The sequence below is a fragment of the Chenopodium quinoa genome, unplaced genomic scaffold (genome assembly GCF_001683475.1).
Source record: "Chenopodium quinoa cultivar QQ74 unplaced genomic scaffold, ASM168347v1, whole genome shotgun sequence".
Classification (NCBI taxonomy): Eukaryota; Viridiplantae; Streptophyta; class Magnoliopsida; order Caryophyllales; family Amaranthaceae; genus Chenopodium; species Chenopodium quinoa.
Genome location: NW_018742770.1, coordinates 3,819,203 through 3,836,550, shown reverse-complemented (window position 1 = coordinate 3,836,550; position 17,348 = coordinate 3,819,203). Strand labels below are relative to the sequence as shown.

Sequence of the window (17,348 nt, the reverse complement as noted above, 5' to 3'; positions counted from 1 at the left end):
GGAGTACTACTACACACGATGATGAACATGTTCCCATTGAATAATTTATGTTTATGAGAATTGTCAATTTTGGTGATGGCCGGTGTATTATCGACGACTTGACATTTTCCTCTCCTTAATCCACTAGACTAAGTTTTTTTTTTTTAATTTTTTTGTATTCTAAATAATAATAATGATAGCAAAAATGTGTAACTCTATAGGACTATATATAACCCTAAAGTTCTAAGAAGAAAATTCATCAGCTGACATACCAAGTATATATAATCTTCTTGATCTTTAAAAAGTATCAAATTTATCTGTAAGTTGATTTAATTTTAAGTTATGTCTGATAGCGAGGAGAAAAAGCACCACCACTTCTTCCACCGCCACAAGGAGGAGGCAGATGAGGAGCCTAAGGACCCCGAACAGGAGTATAAGCATCACAAGGTCCTTGGACACGTTAGCAAGGCTACCGCCGTTGCTGCTGGTGCTTATGCCTTGGTACGTACATTTTTTTTTTTACATATTCTTATTCATATAGTCATGTGTACGTTATGCTTATACACATTTTGATTCAATACAATGAATAATCTTTATTAAGATGACCTCCATGACATTCGATATAAAATAAGGATTGAATGTGGTAAATTATGCACTTTCAATCTTCTAAGTAACTCAAAAAACAATACTATATATGCATATGTTGTCGTGTCAAATTAGAGAAAAATAGACCATATGTGACATGGTGTTTTATGTATGTACAGCATGAGAAGCATAAGGCAAAGAAGGATCCAGAGAATGCTGACCGCCACAAGAAAGTAGAGGCGATCGCAGCCACGGTTGCAGTGGGAGCTGGTGGATTTGCATTCCATGAACATCACAAGAAGAAGGAAGCCAAGGAAAAGCTCAAAGAGGAGAGTGGTCATTAAACTAAAATTTAAACCGTGTGTTTGGTTTTTGTTCTAATAAATACTCTGTAATTTGCTGTGAAACATGGGAGAAGACTTTATAATCTCACATTTTAATTATTTTGTGCTGTGAATTGATTTAGTAATTGTGATTGTAATTTTGCACCAACGAAATATTAATGCCAAAAAAAAAAAAAAAAAAAAAAAAAAAAGATTGCCTTATATGCCCGTGAAGTGTTCGAGCTTTACCATGACATGACTACCAATCCAATAAGTTATAATGAAATTTATATAAATATATAAGTCGAGACATTATAAATAAATTCTTATTTATAGTTAGTCGCATTATCATTGAAGTTACTCTTTTGGACAAATAAGATTTAGATGGAGTTAAATAAATGACTAAAATAATTCTTATAAGCAAATTAAATGTGGTATACTAGCCAGTCAGACACAAGACTTACATTGTAATTTTGACACAAATCTATATCTATACTTAGTATTTAAAAACAAAAACCACAAATTTTTTACATGACACATGACATCACAATTCATTAGACACTCATCACCCCCATATGCCACATGTCAACTCGCTTAGTATTTATGTTTAAGTCTTTATGCATTATATAACTTGCAAATTCAAGTAAGAAAATGAAGTGTTTTATTTTCACCATAATAAAATAATGTTTTAATTAATACACATTACATAAACATATAAATTATAATGAAAATTGTCTTTTCATTTCCTAGACTTTAAATATAATTTAAAATAATGTCATTTTATATCCCATATAATCTTCACGTGTATATATCTAACTAAATTTATTCATCTTCTTTCATAGTGCTACCCTCTCTCTTTTTTTCTTTTAAGTTTTAAAAATAAAACAATCTTCCTACATTTGAAAATAATTAACCTAAGTAATAGTGCATTGAACGGGCCAAAAAGCTAATTTGTTTAAAACATCTGATCCAGGCAACACAAATATGAAATGTTCGTGTCAACTCTAAATAATATCGTGTATGGAATGTATGATCAGTTTAATGGTTGGTGGATGTAGTCCGGTTTTTTTATTTTGCTACTAGTTCTATCCAATAAGTAAAAGAAAAGTTATATCATCATAATTTCAATAACTTTAAACCTTAATAATCCAACATAGTCATCCCCTTAGGCCCCCGTTCACTTCACCTTATTTTTGTAGAACTGATTTATTTTTATTTTTTTTTTGAAAAAAGTCCTAAAGGACACTAAATTTCATTAATATAAGTCATACGACATCTACAGTTGACAATGAACGATAATGAGAACGAATTTAACAAAATCAAACAAGAATTAATCGGGGAAGGGCTAAGAATCCAAATACATAAATATAACAATTCGGCATATTCTCAATTTGTTGTCTCATACAACTTTTTAAATGGATCCGTCGTCGTTTCACAATTTTGTGAGAAAGAAAATTCTTGTGCTGATTCCGTAACCCGAATCCGAGCCATAATCAATATTAGCCCCGTACAACCGGAGACCAAATTAAGCATAAATAAAACCTTGTCTTTCGAAGGAGTACGGAAAACCTTGTCTTTCGAAAGAGATTGAAAAAACCTTGTCTTTCGAAGGAGATAAACCCTTTCTTTCGAGGGAGACATTATTGTAACCTAAAACAAAAACCTTAAAAGAAAATAAAAATTGGAGCTTTTTACCAGTGAAATCTGATGGAAGCCCCTTTAAAATTGACAATGGAGACTAGGTTTAGGAGAGAGAAGAGAGAAAAGGAGGTTAGGGTTTTTAGCATTACTTTTTTTTAAACGACTATAAACACTTTGTTGAACTGAATTTATTTAAACTAAACTGAAATTATTTTTGTTGATCTTAAATTATCTTTACTGAACTGAAATTAATTTTACTAAACGAAAATTATTTTTGCTGCACTGAAATTATTTTTACTGATTTATGTTTACAGATTTTTACTAAACTGAAATTATTTTTACTCAACTGAAATTACTTTTGCAGAATTGAAATTATTTTTACTAAATTGAAATTAATTTTACTGAACCGAAAATATTTTTACTGAATATTATTTTTTTAATGTGAAGTGAACAAGGCCTTATAGTCTTACTAATTTTTAATTTATTTTTACAAATTGTCGTATTACCCTATCAAATCTCTATTTAAAAAGTACAAATCGTTAAAAGGTATATAATAATTATATTAATATCATCACGGGCTTCAACCATAATAAGCTAACTTAAGCCCCGTTCACTTCACCTTATTTTTGATGAATTGAGATTATTGTTACTGAAACAAAATTATATTTACTGAACTTGAATTAATTGAATTGAACTGAAATTATTTTTGTTAAACTGAAATTATTATATTTTTTTTTACTAATTTTCTATTATAATTCTTCTTTAAGAAAACTGAATTTTCCTGAACTAGACTTATTTTTACTGAACTGAAATTATTTTTACTGAACTGAAATTACTTTTACTTTATATTATTTTTTAAAGGTGAAGTGAACAGGGTCTTACTACTTTATATTGAATGACTATAATTTGTCATTGATGACCAAAATCCTTCAAATTTCAACAACTAATCAATCAAGCTGATGGCTAAGCATGTGAATGGAAAGAGTATTATACTCTGTAATAAACCAATTTAGATTATAAAAAAATCCATGACAGAATAAATTAGTCAATCTTAAGGTATAAGGAACACATCACCTTAAGGAATTTATGAATTATCCACTAATAAACCAATTAAAAGTCAAAGCTTATTGGTTAAGATTAATTGACCAAATAACGCGCCAATTGTAATACAGGGAGTTACATAGTATGTTCTGATGTTCACATACATTAGATTATTTGGTTTGCCAATTGTCAATTTTGGTTGTACTGTGGGTGTATGATTGATGACCAAACATTAATTAACATAAGATATTTTTTTCTAGATGATTGTTACAAAAATATCTAGCTCAAGTGGCCTATATATATCCTTAAGTTTCCTAGGAAAAAAATCATCAATTGATACATAATTTCATTCAATAATAGTACACTTCTAGTTCTCATAAAAAAAAAAAGTTGCTTCATTTTGTGAGTTGATTAGAAAACAATGGCCGATGGCGAAGAGAAGAAGCACCACCACCTCTTCCACCGTCACAAGGAAGACGAGGAGCCTAAGGATCCCGAACAGGAGTTGAAGCATCACAAAAACCTTGGCCACATTAGCAAGGCTACTGCCCTCGCCGCTGGTGCTTATGCCTTGGTACCTTTTTTTTTATACATGCAATTAATCTTTATTACGGGGTTTAATCACGTATATGTACGTGGTAGATTGAGTTTAATCATGGGGCTTAAGCTAGTTTTTTTTTTCTATTTCAAATCTAAAATAATAATTTTATGTACTACGGTACATGCTATGTACAAAGTATATGTTAGGGTGACAACTTTAATGAGCATATTAGTGAAATTGATCATATAAGTGATATAACATGGGAATTATCTTATGTCTATGTACAGCATGAGAAGCATAAGGCGAAGAAGGACCCGGAGAACGCTCACCACCACAAGACAGCAGAGGAGATCGCAGCCACGGTCGCGGTGGGGGCTGGTGGATTTGCATTCCATGAGCATCACAAGAAGAAGGAAGCCAAGGAAAAGATCAAAGAGGGTCACAGCGGCTATTAAACTTAATTAATGCTTTAATTTGTGTTATAATCTAACTCTTATAAATAATTTGTTGTGAAGAAAGGGGTGAGGACTTTCTTAATTTGTTTCCTCACATTTGTAATTTGTGTCATGATTTTGCATCGATATGTAATTATAAAATAATCCAAAAAAAAAATCTTGTGCCTATTATATAGTTGTATATGCCTATTGAACGATTTTTATATTCGCATTGTATTTTAAAAATTAGACTTAAGGTGCATATACAAAAAATGGCTTATGCCATACCTTAGATCCTTGATTGATCTAATTCAAACTCGAAAACTTGATTTAGACTACAAAGCATGAAATATGTATATACCTAAGATCGCATCCATGGATTAAAAATGGTGGGTGAATACAACCGTATATTTCTTTATTACCACTGTAATGAATATAAGAAAATCTATGCTATAATAGGGATTGCTAAGTTTTTCAACACCAAATCCTATGCATGTCTATATGACTAAATCCAATTAGATATTATCTCATCCAACAGCTATTGTGGTCCATATTTCTGTCCAACTCAAAATATCCATTGGGATTTTGGCAGTATGAACTTTATTTATTTATTTTTTCAAAAAAAAAATTAAAAAAAAAAAAATACTCCACCTATGAAAAGGACATCAATATTATTATTAAAACTCAAATGCCAGGAGTGTCATATCGCCATGTGTCACTTTCTTTTTCTTATTTAGACACGTCATCGATTAAACTGCCACATAATATAATCGATTACATGTACATGTTAAATATGTGTCAATAAATTATACTCCGTATGATAAATTAATTAATTGTATTATAGTATTGATTGTATAATAATCAATTAAATCAGTTGTTACAAAAAAATAATTTAATTAATTTTCATCACTCAAAATAAGTTTTGTAATCGATTGTATTTATTTTGATCTCAATTAGAACGATGAATAATAAATTGCTTTGACCCACTTAATTTGTAACCGGTATGTACTTGATGTGATTTACTTATTGAAAGTTTTCCTATCAAAGTTTAAATATACCAATGTAAAAAAAAATATTAAGTAATATCCACAATCTTCCAAAAAAAAAAAAAGAGAGAGAAGAAATAAATTTGAGGCATCGCCCGGGTCACTAACTAGTTTTATCAATTATTAATCGTTGGATTAGTAGTTTGGTCCGAGTACAATTATAGGGACTTTTAGTTCGAACATTTTTGTAAGTTTTGTTGATCTGTGGGCCTGTGGCTATCCATAATCTTAGTGAGCTTAGAAGCTTTTCATGATTGGGCTCAGACAATCAAAATAATACTTCCTCGGCCCAAACCATCAAAATAATACTTCCTCCATTTTTTTTTACTTGTAACAATTCTCATTTTATGTTTGCCAATGTGATTCTTTAATCAATTATATCTCACAAATCTAAAAAAACAAACAAACAAACCCTAAATAGTTTATTAACCTCATTATCGTACTTTGTACTGCATTTATCTTATGTTGAAGTGTAAACTTTCTAAACAATATGATGTATCTCATGTTGAAGAAAGACAAGAGGATTAAACATTTGATAAGGTTAAAAGATTACTCTTTTTATAATCATATAATTTTGAAATGAAATTCATAAAATAAACTCTCTGGATGCGGCCCAGACCCATATTTAGCATCTTCATTTTCTCACTTAGTCACTTATTCGGTTCGTAGTATATTTACAACTCCAAATTAAGATGACAGGTAGTGGGAGATTTCCTACCTTTTTCATAATAACCCTTATTAAAGGCAATAATAATCGCAAAAGATGACATTATGAATTAATGATGTGCAATCGTGCATGAGCATGAAGCATTTTTAGCGAAGTAACGTTACAATTACGGAGTTGTGTATCAACTTACCCCTTATCACAAACTCACACGTTAACCTCGGAAAGGCAATAATTTGACTCATCTATGTGGCGGCATTGGCTCGTCACGCTAATTATTATACATGTACAAATTCTTAAATGGACCTGGTTCACACTAATTTATTATAGACCATTAATATTAGGAAAACTATGGTTGTTTTATTAGTTAAAAAAAGAGTCACTATAATAGAAAAAAGGTCTATATGTTGAAATAAAAGTCATTTTGATAATATATAGGCTATAAGAGGTTAATTTTTTTAATAAAATATTTTATATACCGGTTAATATGAATAATAAAAGTCACTATGTTAAAATTAGGGTCATAACGTTATACTTTAAGTTCACAATAATATTATACGTTATACTAGTTTTAATAAAGGTTACTATGTTAAAAATAGGGTTACTATGTAAAAATTAAAGGTTACTATGTTCAATATAATGTCAGTTGCGTATGTATAAACCTCGGGTCCACAATAACATTATTGTGGACCAGGTCCACGCAAGTCTTTTTGTTATACATGGATCTTTCATTCAGGCATTCTTTCCTACTGTTAACTTGTTAAGTGGATTATAATTTATAATACATATACACACAGAGGAGGTATATACCGCTATACGGTATTAGGACTAATTTTTCCTCATTTGGAAGATTATTGTTTATTTAGGGTTTGATCACATTTATTGAACTAAACTGAATTGAACTGAACTGAACTGAACTGATTGGAGCTAAACTGAACTGAATTGAACTGATTGGAGCTGAATTGAACTGAGCTGAAATGAATACTTTATAAGAGAGGAAAATTAGGAACTGAACTGAACAGAATGAACTGAACTGAATTGAACTGAAATTAAGTAAATGTAAATATGCTCTTAATCATCATATCAAGAGTAAACTTGAACCATGGGTTGAGATGTACGCACCAATGCACCATGCACTGGGTGTCCAAGTGTTTATAAAAAGTATCATCATTTTTTAAAATGCATCACTTATCTTATTTGAATTGTATTTTTTGTACTCCGTAAATATATATATATAAATATATATATATATATATATATATATATATATATATATTATATATATATCACTTAATAAAAAAAATTGATTTATTAAGGTGATAGACTTATTTTTTCTGATAACAAACTTTGTTTTTGTGGCATAGAAATGACATAGGAAAAAGTTCAAACAATTTAAAATAATTTATGGTCCAAACTTTTTCTCATAAGTTACAACCCTATATATACACACACAAACGCACGTAATACTACCACGATTACAATCTAAAACAAATTGTATCACCAAGAAAAAGAAAAATGAAGGCATGGGGATTAATTTTGCTAGTTTTTCTGCTAAATATCCAAGAAAAACCAGTAAAAGCAGAGGATGGATTCATCACAACAAAAGGGGTACAATTTTGGTTAAATGGGATCCCATTTTACTCAAATGGATTCAATGCATATTGGTTAATGTATGAGGGTTCTGATCCTTCTCAAAGACACAAAGTTTCAGGTGTTTTTCAACAAGCTTCAAATCATGGCCTCTCTATTGTTAGAACTTGGGCTTTTAGCGACGCCGGTTATCGACCGCTTCAATACTCCCCTGGTTCTTACAATCAACAAATGTTCCAAGTAAATCCTTTTCTTCATTTTGTAATTTCTGTTACAGAATACTTTTATGTAATTACCTCCGTTAACTTTTAGTTGTAACAAAAGGGTATTATTTGTGAGATGTAAAATATTCCTGTGTTGCAGCTAAAAATTAACGAAGGTAGTATTTTTTTTGGGTTTTTTTTTTTTTTTTTTTTTTTGTTCTGATTATAAGTAAATTGTGGTTTTTATTGGGTGTTTATGAAGGGTTTAGATTTTGTGTTGGCTGAAGCAAAGAAGTATGGGATTAAGGTGGTGTTAAGCTTGGTGAACAATTATGATGAATATGGAGGGAAGAAACAGTATGTGGAGTGGGCTAAGAGCAAAGGACAGTCTTTGTCATCTAAGGATGACTTCTTCACTAATCCTGTTGTTAAGGGATTCTACAAAAATCATATTAAGGTAATCATCTCGACATCGGAACATCTACTATGTCATCTATACATTGTTCTATACATTGTTCTATGTCACCAGTCTTACGTAGTATAGAATGTCTAGAAAAAGTTGTCACCTTCTTAATGGTTTACAAATTTTACAATGTCATTACTCGAGTTATAAGTAGTTGGGAGACTAGTAGTTTTAAATCGAGAATCAGGTCAATGTCAATTAGCTTATTTGGGTAAAGTATGCGAATTTGGTTAATTCCTTTTATGGATGTCAAAGCAGTTATTATGGTCAGCAAATTAACATTTGTAGCTATACATATAGTCCTTAATAAGGGAGTTGGGACCAAAAAAATTAATTATGTGATTATAATTAGTAAATTATGATTTGAAAATTACTGTACAGACTGTATTAACAAGAGTAAATAGCATTACTGGAGTTGCTTACAAAGATGATACAACAATTATGGCTTGGGAGCTTATGAATGAGCCAAGATGTCCTTCTGATCCTTCTGGAAAAGTACTTCAGGTTAGTTCAACCTCTCCCTACTTAACTATGACTACTTTAAATTACTACTTTTTAAAAAATTTGACTCTCTTTTTATTGTTAACTTACATTGTACTACTAGCATTTATTTTGATGTTTGATGAAAAGGATCTCATCGAATTTATCTGAACTTATTGACGTTAATAATGTGTCTAAACTTATTGGTTCCTCATAATCAACGTGTTTTCGTATTACTAGAAGAAAGATCAAATCCGCACATTGTGGTAAAAATAGCCAAATCAAAGAGTATAATGTCAGTCATATAATCACATGCATAGTTGCAACCAACTAACATTTTTGTTGATAGTATTAAGGCTTTTTAAGTTTGGCACGGAATCTATGATCCTCCAACCATACAAAGAAAGGTTGACATAATGAAGGTGATGTTACATACATACATTATTAAGTTGTAACGTAAAAGAGTGACTACATTGCATTCCTTTTGCCACATTATATAGTGTGTGCATATATTATGCCAAATTCATGTTGATGGAGTGATGGATATTTCCTCAGTTAGGAAGATGGAATTAAATGCTTCAAAATTCGATCACCTTTTCTTATGAAAGAAAGTAAGTAAACATCGATGATCGATCTCATTTTTCTGTAAATGTTTTGTTAACCCGTAAATTTAGGGCAACATTCATTATTAATTAAGCATAATAGAGAAAATAAATGTCGCATTATTATATTTATGAGGGTTTTCTCTCTCTTTTTCATGAGTTGTCAATGTTACATATTAATGGATGTCTTACACTCTTACTCTCCTCTTTAAATTCTACCTTTCGCACTCACTCCACATAGTGACCTAGTGATATTGAGTGTTTTGGACATGCCAATGTGGCAATGGTGGCTTTTAGGAGGAGATGGTGGTAAAGGCATTGATTACGGCAATTGGCAGCGCCAACGACAATGGTACGAGTATTGGTCGAACATGCAATGAGTCTACTGGTGTGAATGTGGGTGGCAGTGGTCAAAAACGCTGGTGACATGGTAATCGAAGGTGTTGTCGTAGACTCGTGGTATATAGGGTGGTCGTGTGGTCGTGCCTATAAGGCTATAACTACTCATAGAGATGGTAATAGTTTAGACCAAGTCAGTTTCAGTTTGGTTCATCTACACTAGGAACCAAATACATTCATGAACAAGAATCAAAAGATGCTCCTAGTTAAGTTCTTTCCTAACTTGTATTCCGACCTTATAAGCCATACAAAAACATACAACATACTTGGACAAAGAACAAAGAACAAAATACAAAAAACATAGATATTGGTGAAGATAATTCTGAACTTCTGATATTATCTCAGTCATTTTTAACTGTACTCTGAAGTAGTCTTTTTCCTGTTTTCAGGATTGGATCAGTGAGATGGCTTCCTATCTAAAATCAATAGATGCAAACCATCTTCTTGAAGTTGGACTAGAGGGTTTCTATGGAGATGACAAGAAGCAATACAATCCAAACACCGGCAAAGAAGGAACAAACTTCATTGCTAATAATCAGGTTCCTGGTGTGGATTTTGCTACAGTCCATTCATACCCGGATCAATGGTAAGATAATTGATGTACGTAGAAGTCGCCCTTAATAGTCACCTTATAACATACTTCCTCTGTTCTTTTTTACTTGACCTGATTCTTTTATCACGCTTGCCAATGCAAAACTTTAACGATCAATAACTTAAATTCTCCCTAAGTAAAATTATAAAAGTTATATATTATGATAGTACTTATTGAGACAAATCCAAAAAGATTATACATGAATATATTTTTCCTTACATATTATTCACAAAAGACGGTCAAAGGAGGGGTGGTGAATAGTGTAAAAGTCAAAGCGGGTCAAGTAATAAAGAACGGAGGAAATATCCTATAAAATGTCGCACTTGTCTAATATAACAATGTCAATGTCAGGCAAGTAGGATCCCCAATTAACCATCGACTCTCAACTTTTCTCGGATTCCAAAAGTAACTTAACTTGCTACACTTTACTACAGGCTCAATGGTTCTACTGGTGAAGCACAACTCTCCTTCCACCAGCAGTGGGTGCAGCAACATATTATGGACTCACTAAACATCCTTAAGAAGCCAGTCATATTTGCAGAGTTTGGTAAATCATATAAAGTCTCAGGCTACACCCCATCTGACAGGAACCAACTCTACAATATCACCTACGCTTCCATCTATTCATCGGCCAGCAGAGGCGGACCTGCAGCTGGTGGGTTATTCTGGCATCTCTTAACTAAGGGAATGGATAATTTCCGAGATGGGTATGAAATAGTTTTCGAAGAAGAATCATACATAGCAGGTATAATATCTGAACAATCACAGAAACTTTCTGGGCTAAGGAAGAAGTATGCTCAGCTCAGAGATACCGAGAAGAACAAATACTAGAATTAGTGGATGTACACAATTTTAAAACCCTTTGCTGCAATTTCGGGATTTTATTAGCCTCTTATACCATGATTATCTAAGTTTATATACACATGAGGTAAGCTCGTGGTTTATGTTACATGGAAAGGAAAGCCTGCAAAATTTATTTCTTTTCATAAAGTAAACGAAACTAAATCTAAATCACCAAACCATCCCTTATAGTTGCATTCTTCAAAATGATGGTGATGCCTGACCTGATATAGAAGCCTTCGTTTGGTCTATCTGCTTCTTCAACACCCTGCCAGATATTGACGAAAGAGTAATATATAACACGAGTTTATTACAACATCTTCAACATATTCAAATCTAATGTGAAACGGTAGAAGGTACTAATTGGACTTACATCTGTGTTTGCAATAACCACATCTTTTCCAATCTTTGCATTCTTGTCAATTATGCAGTTTCTAAACACACAGAGTAGATTAGTAGTCGAAAAAGATAAACTTCAATTACACATCTTAACAAGTATTGACACCGAAATTCCTTAAAGCTTCCTCTTCTTCATGCACTCACTCTTAACAATAAGAGGTTAAAACAGACCGGACAGTGTAAACTATTTCCAATAGAGTGAGTATATTACTAGAGTTTTTGTTAGTAGTGAATGGTGTCATGTTTATGGTAGTGAGTGCAATCGAATCCACTTGATTAGCAGTATTGTGTTGTAGACTTGTAGTTACATATACACGACTTGAATTTTAGAGGCATTTACACAAAGTGATGTAGATATTATTCAAAATGAGGCCTTGACAGTGGTTGATACCAACAAAAAGATAATATGATAACCACATCCATCAAATAACTATATTCGACACAGTAAGCACGACACAAATAAGACAAGATCAAGTTGGAAGAGGAAGGGTAAGACGAGAAAAAAATAAAATTGAGTGTTACCTAATTTTTGTGTTCTGTCCAACACCAATAGGAACTTTTCCTTCAGCAAGTAAAGAAGCAATTTCGGATTCAGTTTGGTAGTAATCTGCACCCATCATCATGGTTTTCTAGAAACCAAAAACAGGCACTTATTAAATGATTGATAATGTAAAACATAGAGACTCGTAATCTACTTAAGCAACTGTATTCAAGTTTAATAGAAGAAAATATAATCAACTCACCTTAAACTCAACGCCAGATTCTAATCTTGATCGAATCCCAATAATGGAATTTTGTACGCTACACTCCCGTAGAAAACAACCATGGGAGATTATGGAATCAACAATCTATTATAGAAAAAAGACAATTAGTAATTTAGTATTGCGAAATTAAAACAGAGAATAAATCAGAAGATATTGTAGTTTATAGAAATTATACCTTGGACTTCTCAACTTTGGTAGGAGGCAGAAATCTAGCAGAGGTATAGAAAGGTGTCTTTGGGTCGTAGAATTGGAACTTAGGAGGCTACAAGTAGAAAAATTAACATGTTTAGAAACTAATTTGGTGAAGTTTCTCAAAAAGAAAAAATAAATATTCAATTTTACAAGTATAAAACAAAAATATCTAGCTGAGCTTGCATAAAAATTATTTGGCAAAATAGAAATAACAAATTCTTACTCAAATGAAAGAAATGTCAACCTGTTTAGTAAGAGCCAAATTGGCATCAAAGAAAGATTTTATTGTTCCGATATCCTCCCAATAATCGTTAAATAAATAAGCCTGCACAACAGAAACAATACTAAAATTAGTATTAGTATCAAATAAATAAACATATGTTTGAACCTTATAATCCGAGTTCATATAGAAAAAAATAAATAAATAAAATTAAGGAACCAAAACCCATTCACCTGAACATTGTACTCGCCTACTGCAGAGGGAATAATTTCAGAACCGAAATCATTGCTTGAAGGGTATTTCCTATTTAGAAGCTCCATAAGAACATCCGTTCGAAACACATACACACCCATTGATGCAATATATGGGTTTGACTTGGCTTCAAGGTCTGACAGGCCAAGAATACTGGTATCTACTTGCTACCACAAATAAAAAAAACTACTATCATTAATGAAAAATTCTGAAAACATTTCTTCCTACAATTTATTACTTTAGGAATTCTGAAAAAACATTTCCACTTTTAACAGAAATATGATTGTCTTCTTAGCGTAAATACGGTTGGATTAGCATAGTCTATAAACTCTGTACTCAATTTGATACAATATATGTATAGCTGTATGCATGTAAGGCTGTATGCATGTATGTACTCTGGTTAAAATTCATAACTACACCAAAAGGATGAATCCACTTGTAACAATGTTTTCATTCCTGTTAATATCTTTCTTAACCTAAGTATTGATTACAAAAAAAAAATTATGGATTTCATAACTACGCCAAAAGAATGAATCCACTTGTAACAATGTTCCCATTCCTGTTTCTATATTTCTTATACTAAGTATTAATTACATAAAGAAGATTATGGATTTATGGAACACTCAAAATTAACAAGTGTCATCAATTTTTATTCATCACAACTAATTTTTACCACAAATAGTACTTGATGGTCAATAATTATACAGCTAATATAAAAGGCTTTTTTTTTTAATAATAACATTAGTTGGTCCAAGCACAAGGAGTAACTAATAACATTATATAACAAAAAGGTAAATAAAGGGCATACCATTGCCTTTAGATCAGACCCTTTGGGTTTTTCTGCAAATTGGACAATCCGTCCAGTGTGGTCAATTTTCATCAACCCGAAATCTGATGCACGACTGAAAATAGACCAACTTACAAATTAAATCAAAAAATTTAAAATAACTTGTAACACATAATTAAGATAAGAATATCAAATTTATCATTTTTCACTGAACATGAAAACTAAATGTGTACCTATCATCCATGGGTAAACAAGAAACTGTAATGTCAGCATTGGTGTCGATGTGTTTCTGGTTCATTAACAAAAAATAAAATGAATTACGAAAAAAAATTATAAAAAAATGGTGTCGCATGGTATATGAGATAAAATGAAAAATGATACCTGCACAAAACTCATGTAATCCATTCGGTAAAGATGATCACCAGATAAAATAATTATGTGCTTGATATCTTTGGACTTAGAATCCTACATAAACAATCACAAAACTCTAGTATTATAATCAATATTAAAAATACTCACAAAAAAAATTCAAATAACATATTTAATCACCTCAAATAATCCTAATTGTCTCACTGCATCAGCAGTGCCTTGAAACCATCTCTTCCCTTCTTCTCCAGGTGTTTGAGTGGCAGCAAAAACCTATTATCATTATATTAAAAACAATTTCATTGACAAATTTATTCCTAATTAATTTCACAAATCATTACTGTTAGTCTGTCACACCCTTCATTATCAAAATTACATTATACATTTATGTTACCTCCACAAAACCATCACCAAAATTCACACCATCCCCAAAATTGTACGTCCGAGCAAGATGGCGATTAAGAGAGAATGAATTGAACTGAGTAAGGATGAAAATCTTTCGAATGCCACTATTGATGCAGTTGCTCATAGGAACATCAATGAGCCTGTAACACCCTCCAATTGGTACCTGTATACCATTTCACCAACATAAGTCCACCAATTCATGTACACTCACACATTACCATGTTTATTTTGATGAGTGTTTTGAACATTTATACACCCGGGTACACGAATGCACCCAGGGTTAGTTTTTGCACCCGGATGTATATAACAATCTATAAACATTTGAATTGAATATTGTAACAAAAGGTCTAAAAATTGAGCAAGTTTTAAACTTTACTATAAACTACAAGATCATACCGCAGGCTTAGCTCTCCTGCCAGTAAGAGGGAAGAGGCGAGTCCCAGCACCTCCACCTAGTATAATTGCAGCTACATCTTTAGGGTCTGCTTTTGGACTTTCATAAAAAGTTGGCTCAAATTTCTGTACCAAAAAAAATATAGCCCATTTTTACAATTATAGAAATCAAACAAAACCATATATATATTCAAACAAAGAAAACTTTTCAAAATTTAAAAATCTACCCAAAAAAACTTACCAATTCTTTAACACTTTGATTAAAATCAGAAGTAAGAACAGAGAAAGCAACCCCACGTTTAATGACCCTTTTACCCCTGCTATCAGTTCTTAAATTCCTGGAAAACAGAGCTTTCAGATCTCTATTCCTTAGATTTTGACTGGTTCTTTCTCCGAAAAAACCGTTTCATTCCAGTTTCTGATAAATGGGCAATATTAGGGTTCATCACTGCTGCTACACTTGACTCCATTGCTTCTCTAAACCCTAAACCCTAAAAAAAAAAAATCAAAATCATACCAAAAAAAAACTCTTTTTGTAGTGAATCTAACAAATATTAATTAAATAATAAAGAATTAGACTGAAAAGGCATAAACAGATCCTACCAACTTTTAAACATTAAAATTAATACCCAAATCATGAATCAATCATTTGGCAATTAAAAAAATACCCAGATCAGAAGAGTAACATGGAATCAAAAATAAATCATGCCCAGAAAAAATTGATCCCAAATTATAATGGGAATCAGAATCAAAGCATAGGAATCTAGCAAGAACAGAGAGAGAGAATTGGCAGAGGAGATGTAATGTAACAGAATAAAGTTAGGGAGTTTATAAAAATGGAAAATGAAGGAGAAGACAGACAAATTGGCTAAATGAGTGGGAAGTGAGAGGTACTTGAAGAGTGTGATCAATGATAATTTTTTCTGAATTTGGGTACCGCTTAACATTCCACATTTTATGTGTTGTGAATCTGTGATGTGATGTAATGTGGTTTTTTTTTTATTAAAAAAAACATTTTTTTTATGTTTTTTGGGAAAAATTTCAATTTCACCTTCCGTTGTCAAATGAATGCAAAACATTTTGTTACTCTTGTTAATCTTGTTCGAATAATATGGAAGATAAAATGACCCTAAAATAAATGTATCAACTTGAGTAGTTTTTAATTAATTACTGTGGAGTAATAATTTACAAAGTAAATTGATAGAGTTCACTTCAATTTATGGAATAAGTAATTAATTCAAAGTACTCCGTAGCATTTTATTTGTATTTATTAATTGTCAAAATTGTACATTCCAAAATAAAACATAACTACTACTCTCTGGATCATAGTTTGGATGGATTATATAATTTAAAGGCTAATACTTAAGTAGCCCTAAGGGCTAATAATAAGCATTTAATATATTTTCTAATTAGGTGCTAATTTAGAAATGCATGACAAAATCACACACAAAATTAGGGCTTGTTCACTTCAGTTTAATTTCAGTTCAATTCAATTCAATTCAGCTTCAATCAGTTCAATTCAATTTAGTTCAGTAAATCAAAACAAGCCCTTAGTGTCATTAATGTTATAATTTTATTTGTTGTTGTTGATTTTTTTTTTTCATTCTTAGCTAGTTAGCTCCTTATTATATGTAACCCTAAGGGCTATGTATATCATTTCTCTAATTTAGAAGGTAGAAAACCATATGTTTTAACAATTGTTTCAATTATTATTCTTGAAGTATTGGAAACTAGGAATAATGTTTGTTGATTGAATTTTTTTAAATCATTGAAAGAAATTGAAAAGAAAAAAAAATCACTACAAAAAACAAGGAAACATGTGGGAAAAAATTGATTAAATGAACAAGAAACGAAAAAATAGAAGGAAAAAAATATTAAACTTAACTAGTTTGCCTATATTTAAACATTAAACTTAACTAAGCCGCTTTTTTATATATATAAATCTTAAAATTGTAGGTTACTTTCTAAAACTAGAAGATTAAAATTATGGCTATAGGATATATAGTGCATTCTAATCTATCCCATATTCCCATATGTAATTTGTAAACATAATCTCCCAAACTTCGTCATTTATAGATACCTTCTTTTTCTTTCCTTGTAATGCAATTTATGACAAATCGTCTCATAATTGTTGCTAATTGAATGAG

At 31.3% G+C, this 17,348-nt stretch overlaps 3 protein-coding genes and 1 pseudogene across 3 annotated transcripts; 3 read left to right on the top strand and 1 right to left on the bottom strand.

Annotated features, from left to right (window-relative positions):
- The first annotated feature begins 47 nt into the window (after window positions 1-47).
- LOC110724795 (abscisic stress-ripening protein 1-like) lies at window positions 48-1,080 on the top strand. Its single transcript, XM_021904259.1, has 2 exons — window positions 48-480; window positions 744-1,080. The coding sequence occupies exons 1-2, from the start codon at window positions 322-324 to the stop codon at window positions 906-908; spliced, it is 324 nt and encodes a 107-aa protein (XP_021759951.1). The 5' UTR covers window positions 48-321; the 3' UTR covers window positions 909-1,080.
- Window positions 1,081-3,888: 2,808 nt separating this feature from the next.
- Window positions 3,889-4,738, top strand: LOC110724796 (abscisic stress-ripening protein 3-like). The gene is made up of 2 exons (XM_021904260.1): window positions 3,889-4,143; window positions 4,398-4,738. Exons 1-2 carry the CDS (start codon window positions 3,991-3,993, stop codon window positions 4,563-4,565), a joined length of 321 nt encoding a protein of 106 aa, XP_021759952.1. The 5' UTR covers window positions 3,889-3,990; the 3' UTR covers window positions 4,566-4,738.
- Window positions 4,739-7,627: 2,889 nt separating this feature from the next.
- LOC110724794 (mannan endo-1,4-beta-mannosidase 7-like) lies at window positions 7,628-11,532 on the top strand. The gene is made up of 5 exons (XM_021904257.1): window positions 7,628-8,084; window positions 8,310-8,504; window positions 8,892-9,014; window positions 10,381-10,577; window positions 11,018-11,532. Exons 1-5 carry the CDS (start codon window positions 7,770-7,772, stop codon window positions 11,412-11,414), a joined length of 1,227 nt encoding a protein of 408 aa, XP_021759949.1. The 5' UTR covers window positions 7,628-7,769; the 3' UTR covers window positions 11,415-11,532.
- LOC110724793 lies at window positions 11,434-15,691 on the bottom strand (annotated as a pseudogene).
- Window positions 15,692-17,348: the final 1,657 nt, after the last annotated feature.

Coding starts and splice junctions, on each gene's coding strand:
- LOC110724795 (XM_021904259.1), top strand. CDS start 322: ATGTCTGATAGCGAGGAGAAAAAGCACCACCACTTCTTCCACCGCCAC. Junction 481..743: donor CTGCTGGTGCTTATGCCTTG/GTACGTACATTT, acceptor ATGTATGTACAG/CATGAGAAGCATAAGGCAAA.
- LOC110724796 (XM_021904260.1), top strand. CDS start 3,991: ATGGCCGATGGCGAAGAGAAGAAGCACCACCACCTCTTCCACCGTCAC. Junction 4,144..4,397: donor CCGCTGGTGCTTATGCCTTG/GTACCTTTTTTT, acceptor GTCTATGTACAG/CATGAGAAGCATAAGGCGAA.
- LOC110724794 (XM_021904257.1), top strand. CDS start 7,770: ATGAAGGCATGGGGATTAATTTTGCTAGTTTTTCTGCTAAATATCCAA. Junction 8,505..8,891: donor TCTACAAAAATCATATTAAG/GTAATCATCTCG, acceptor ATTACTGTACAG/ACTGTATTAACAAGAGTAAA. Junction 10,578..11,017: donor CATTCATACCCGGATCAATG/GTAAGATAATTG, acceptor ACTTTACTACAG/GCTCAATGGTTCTACTGGTG.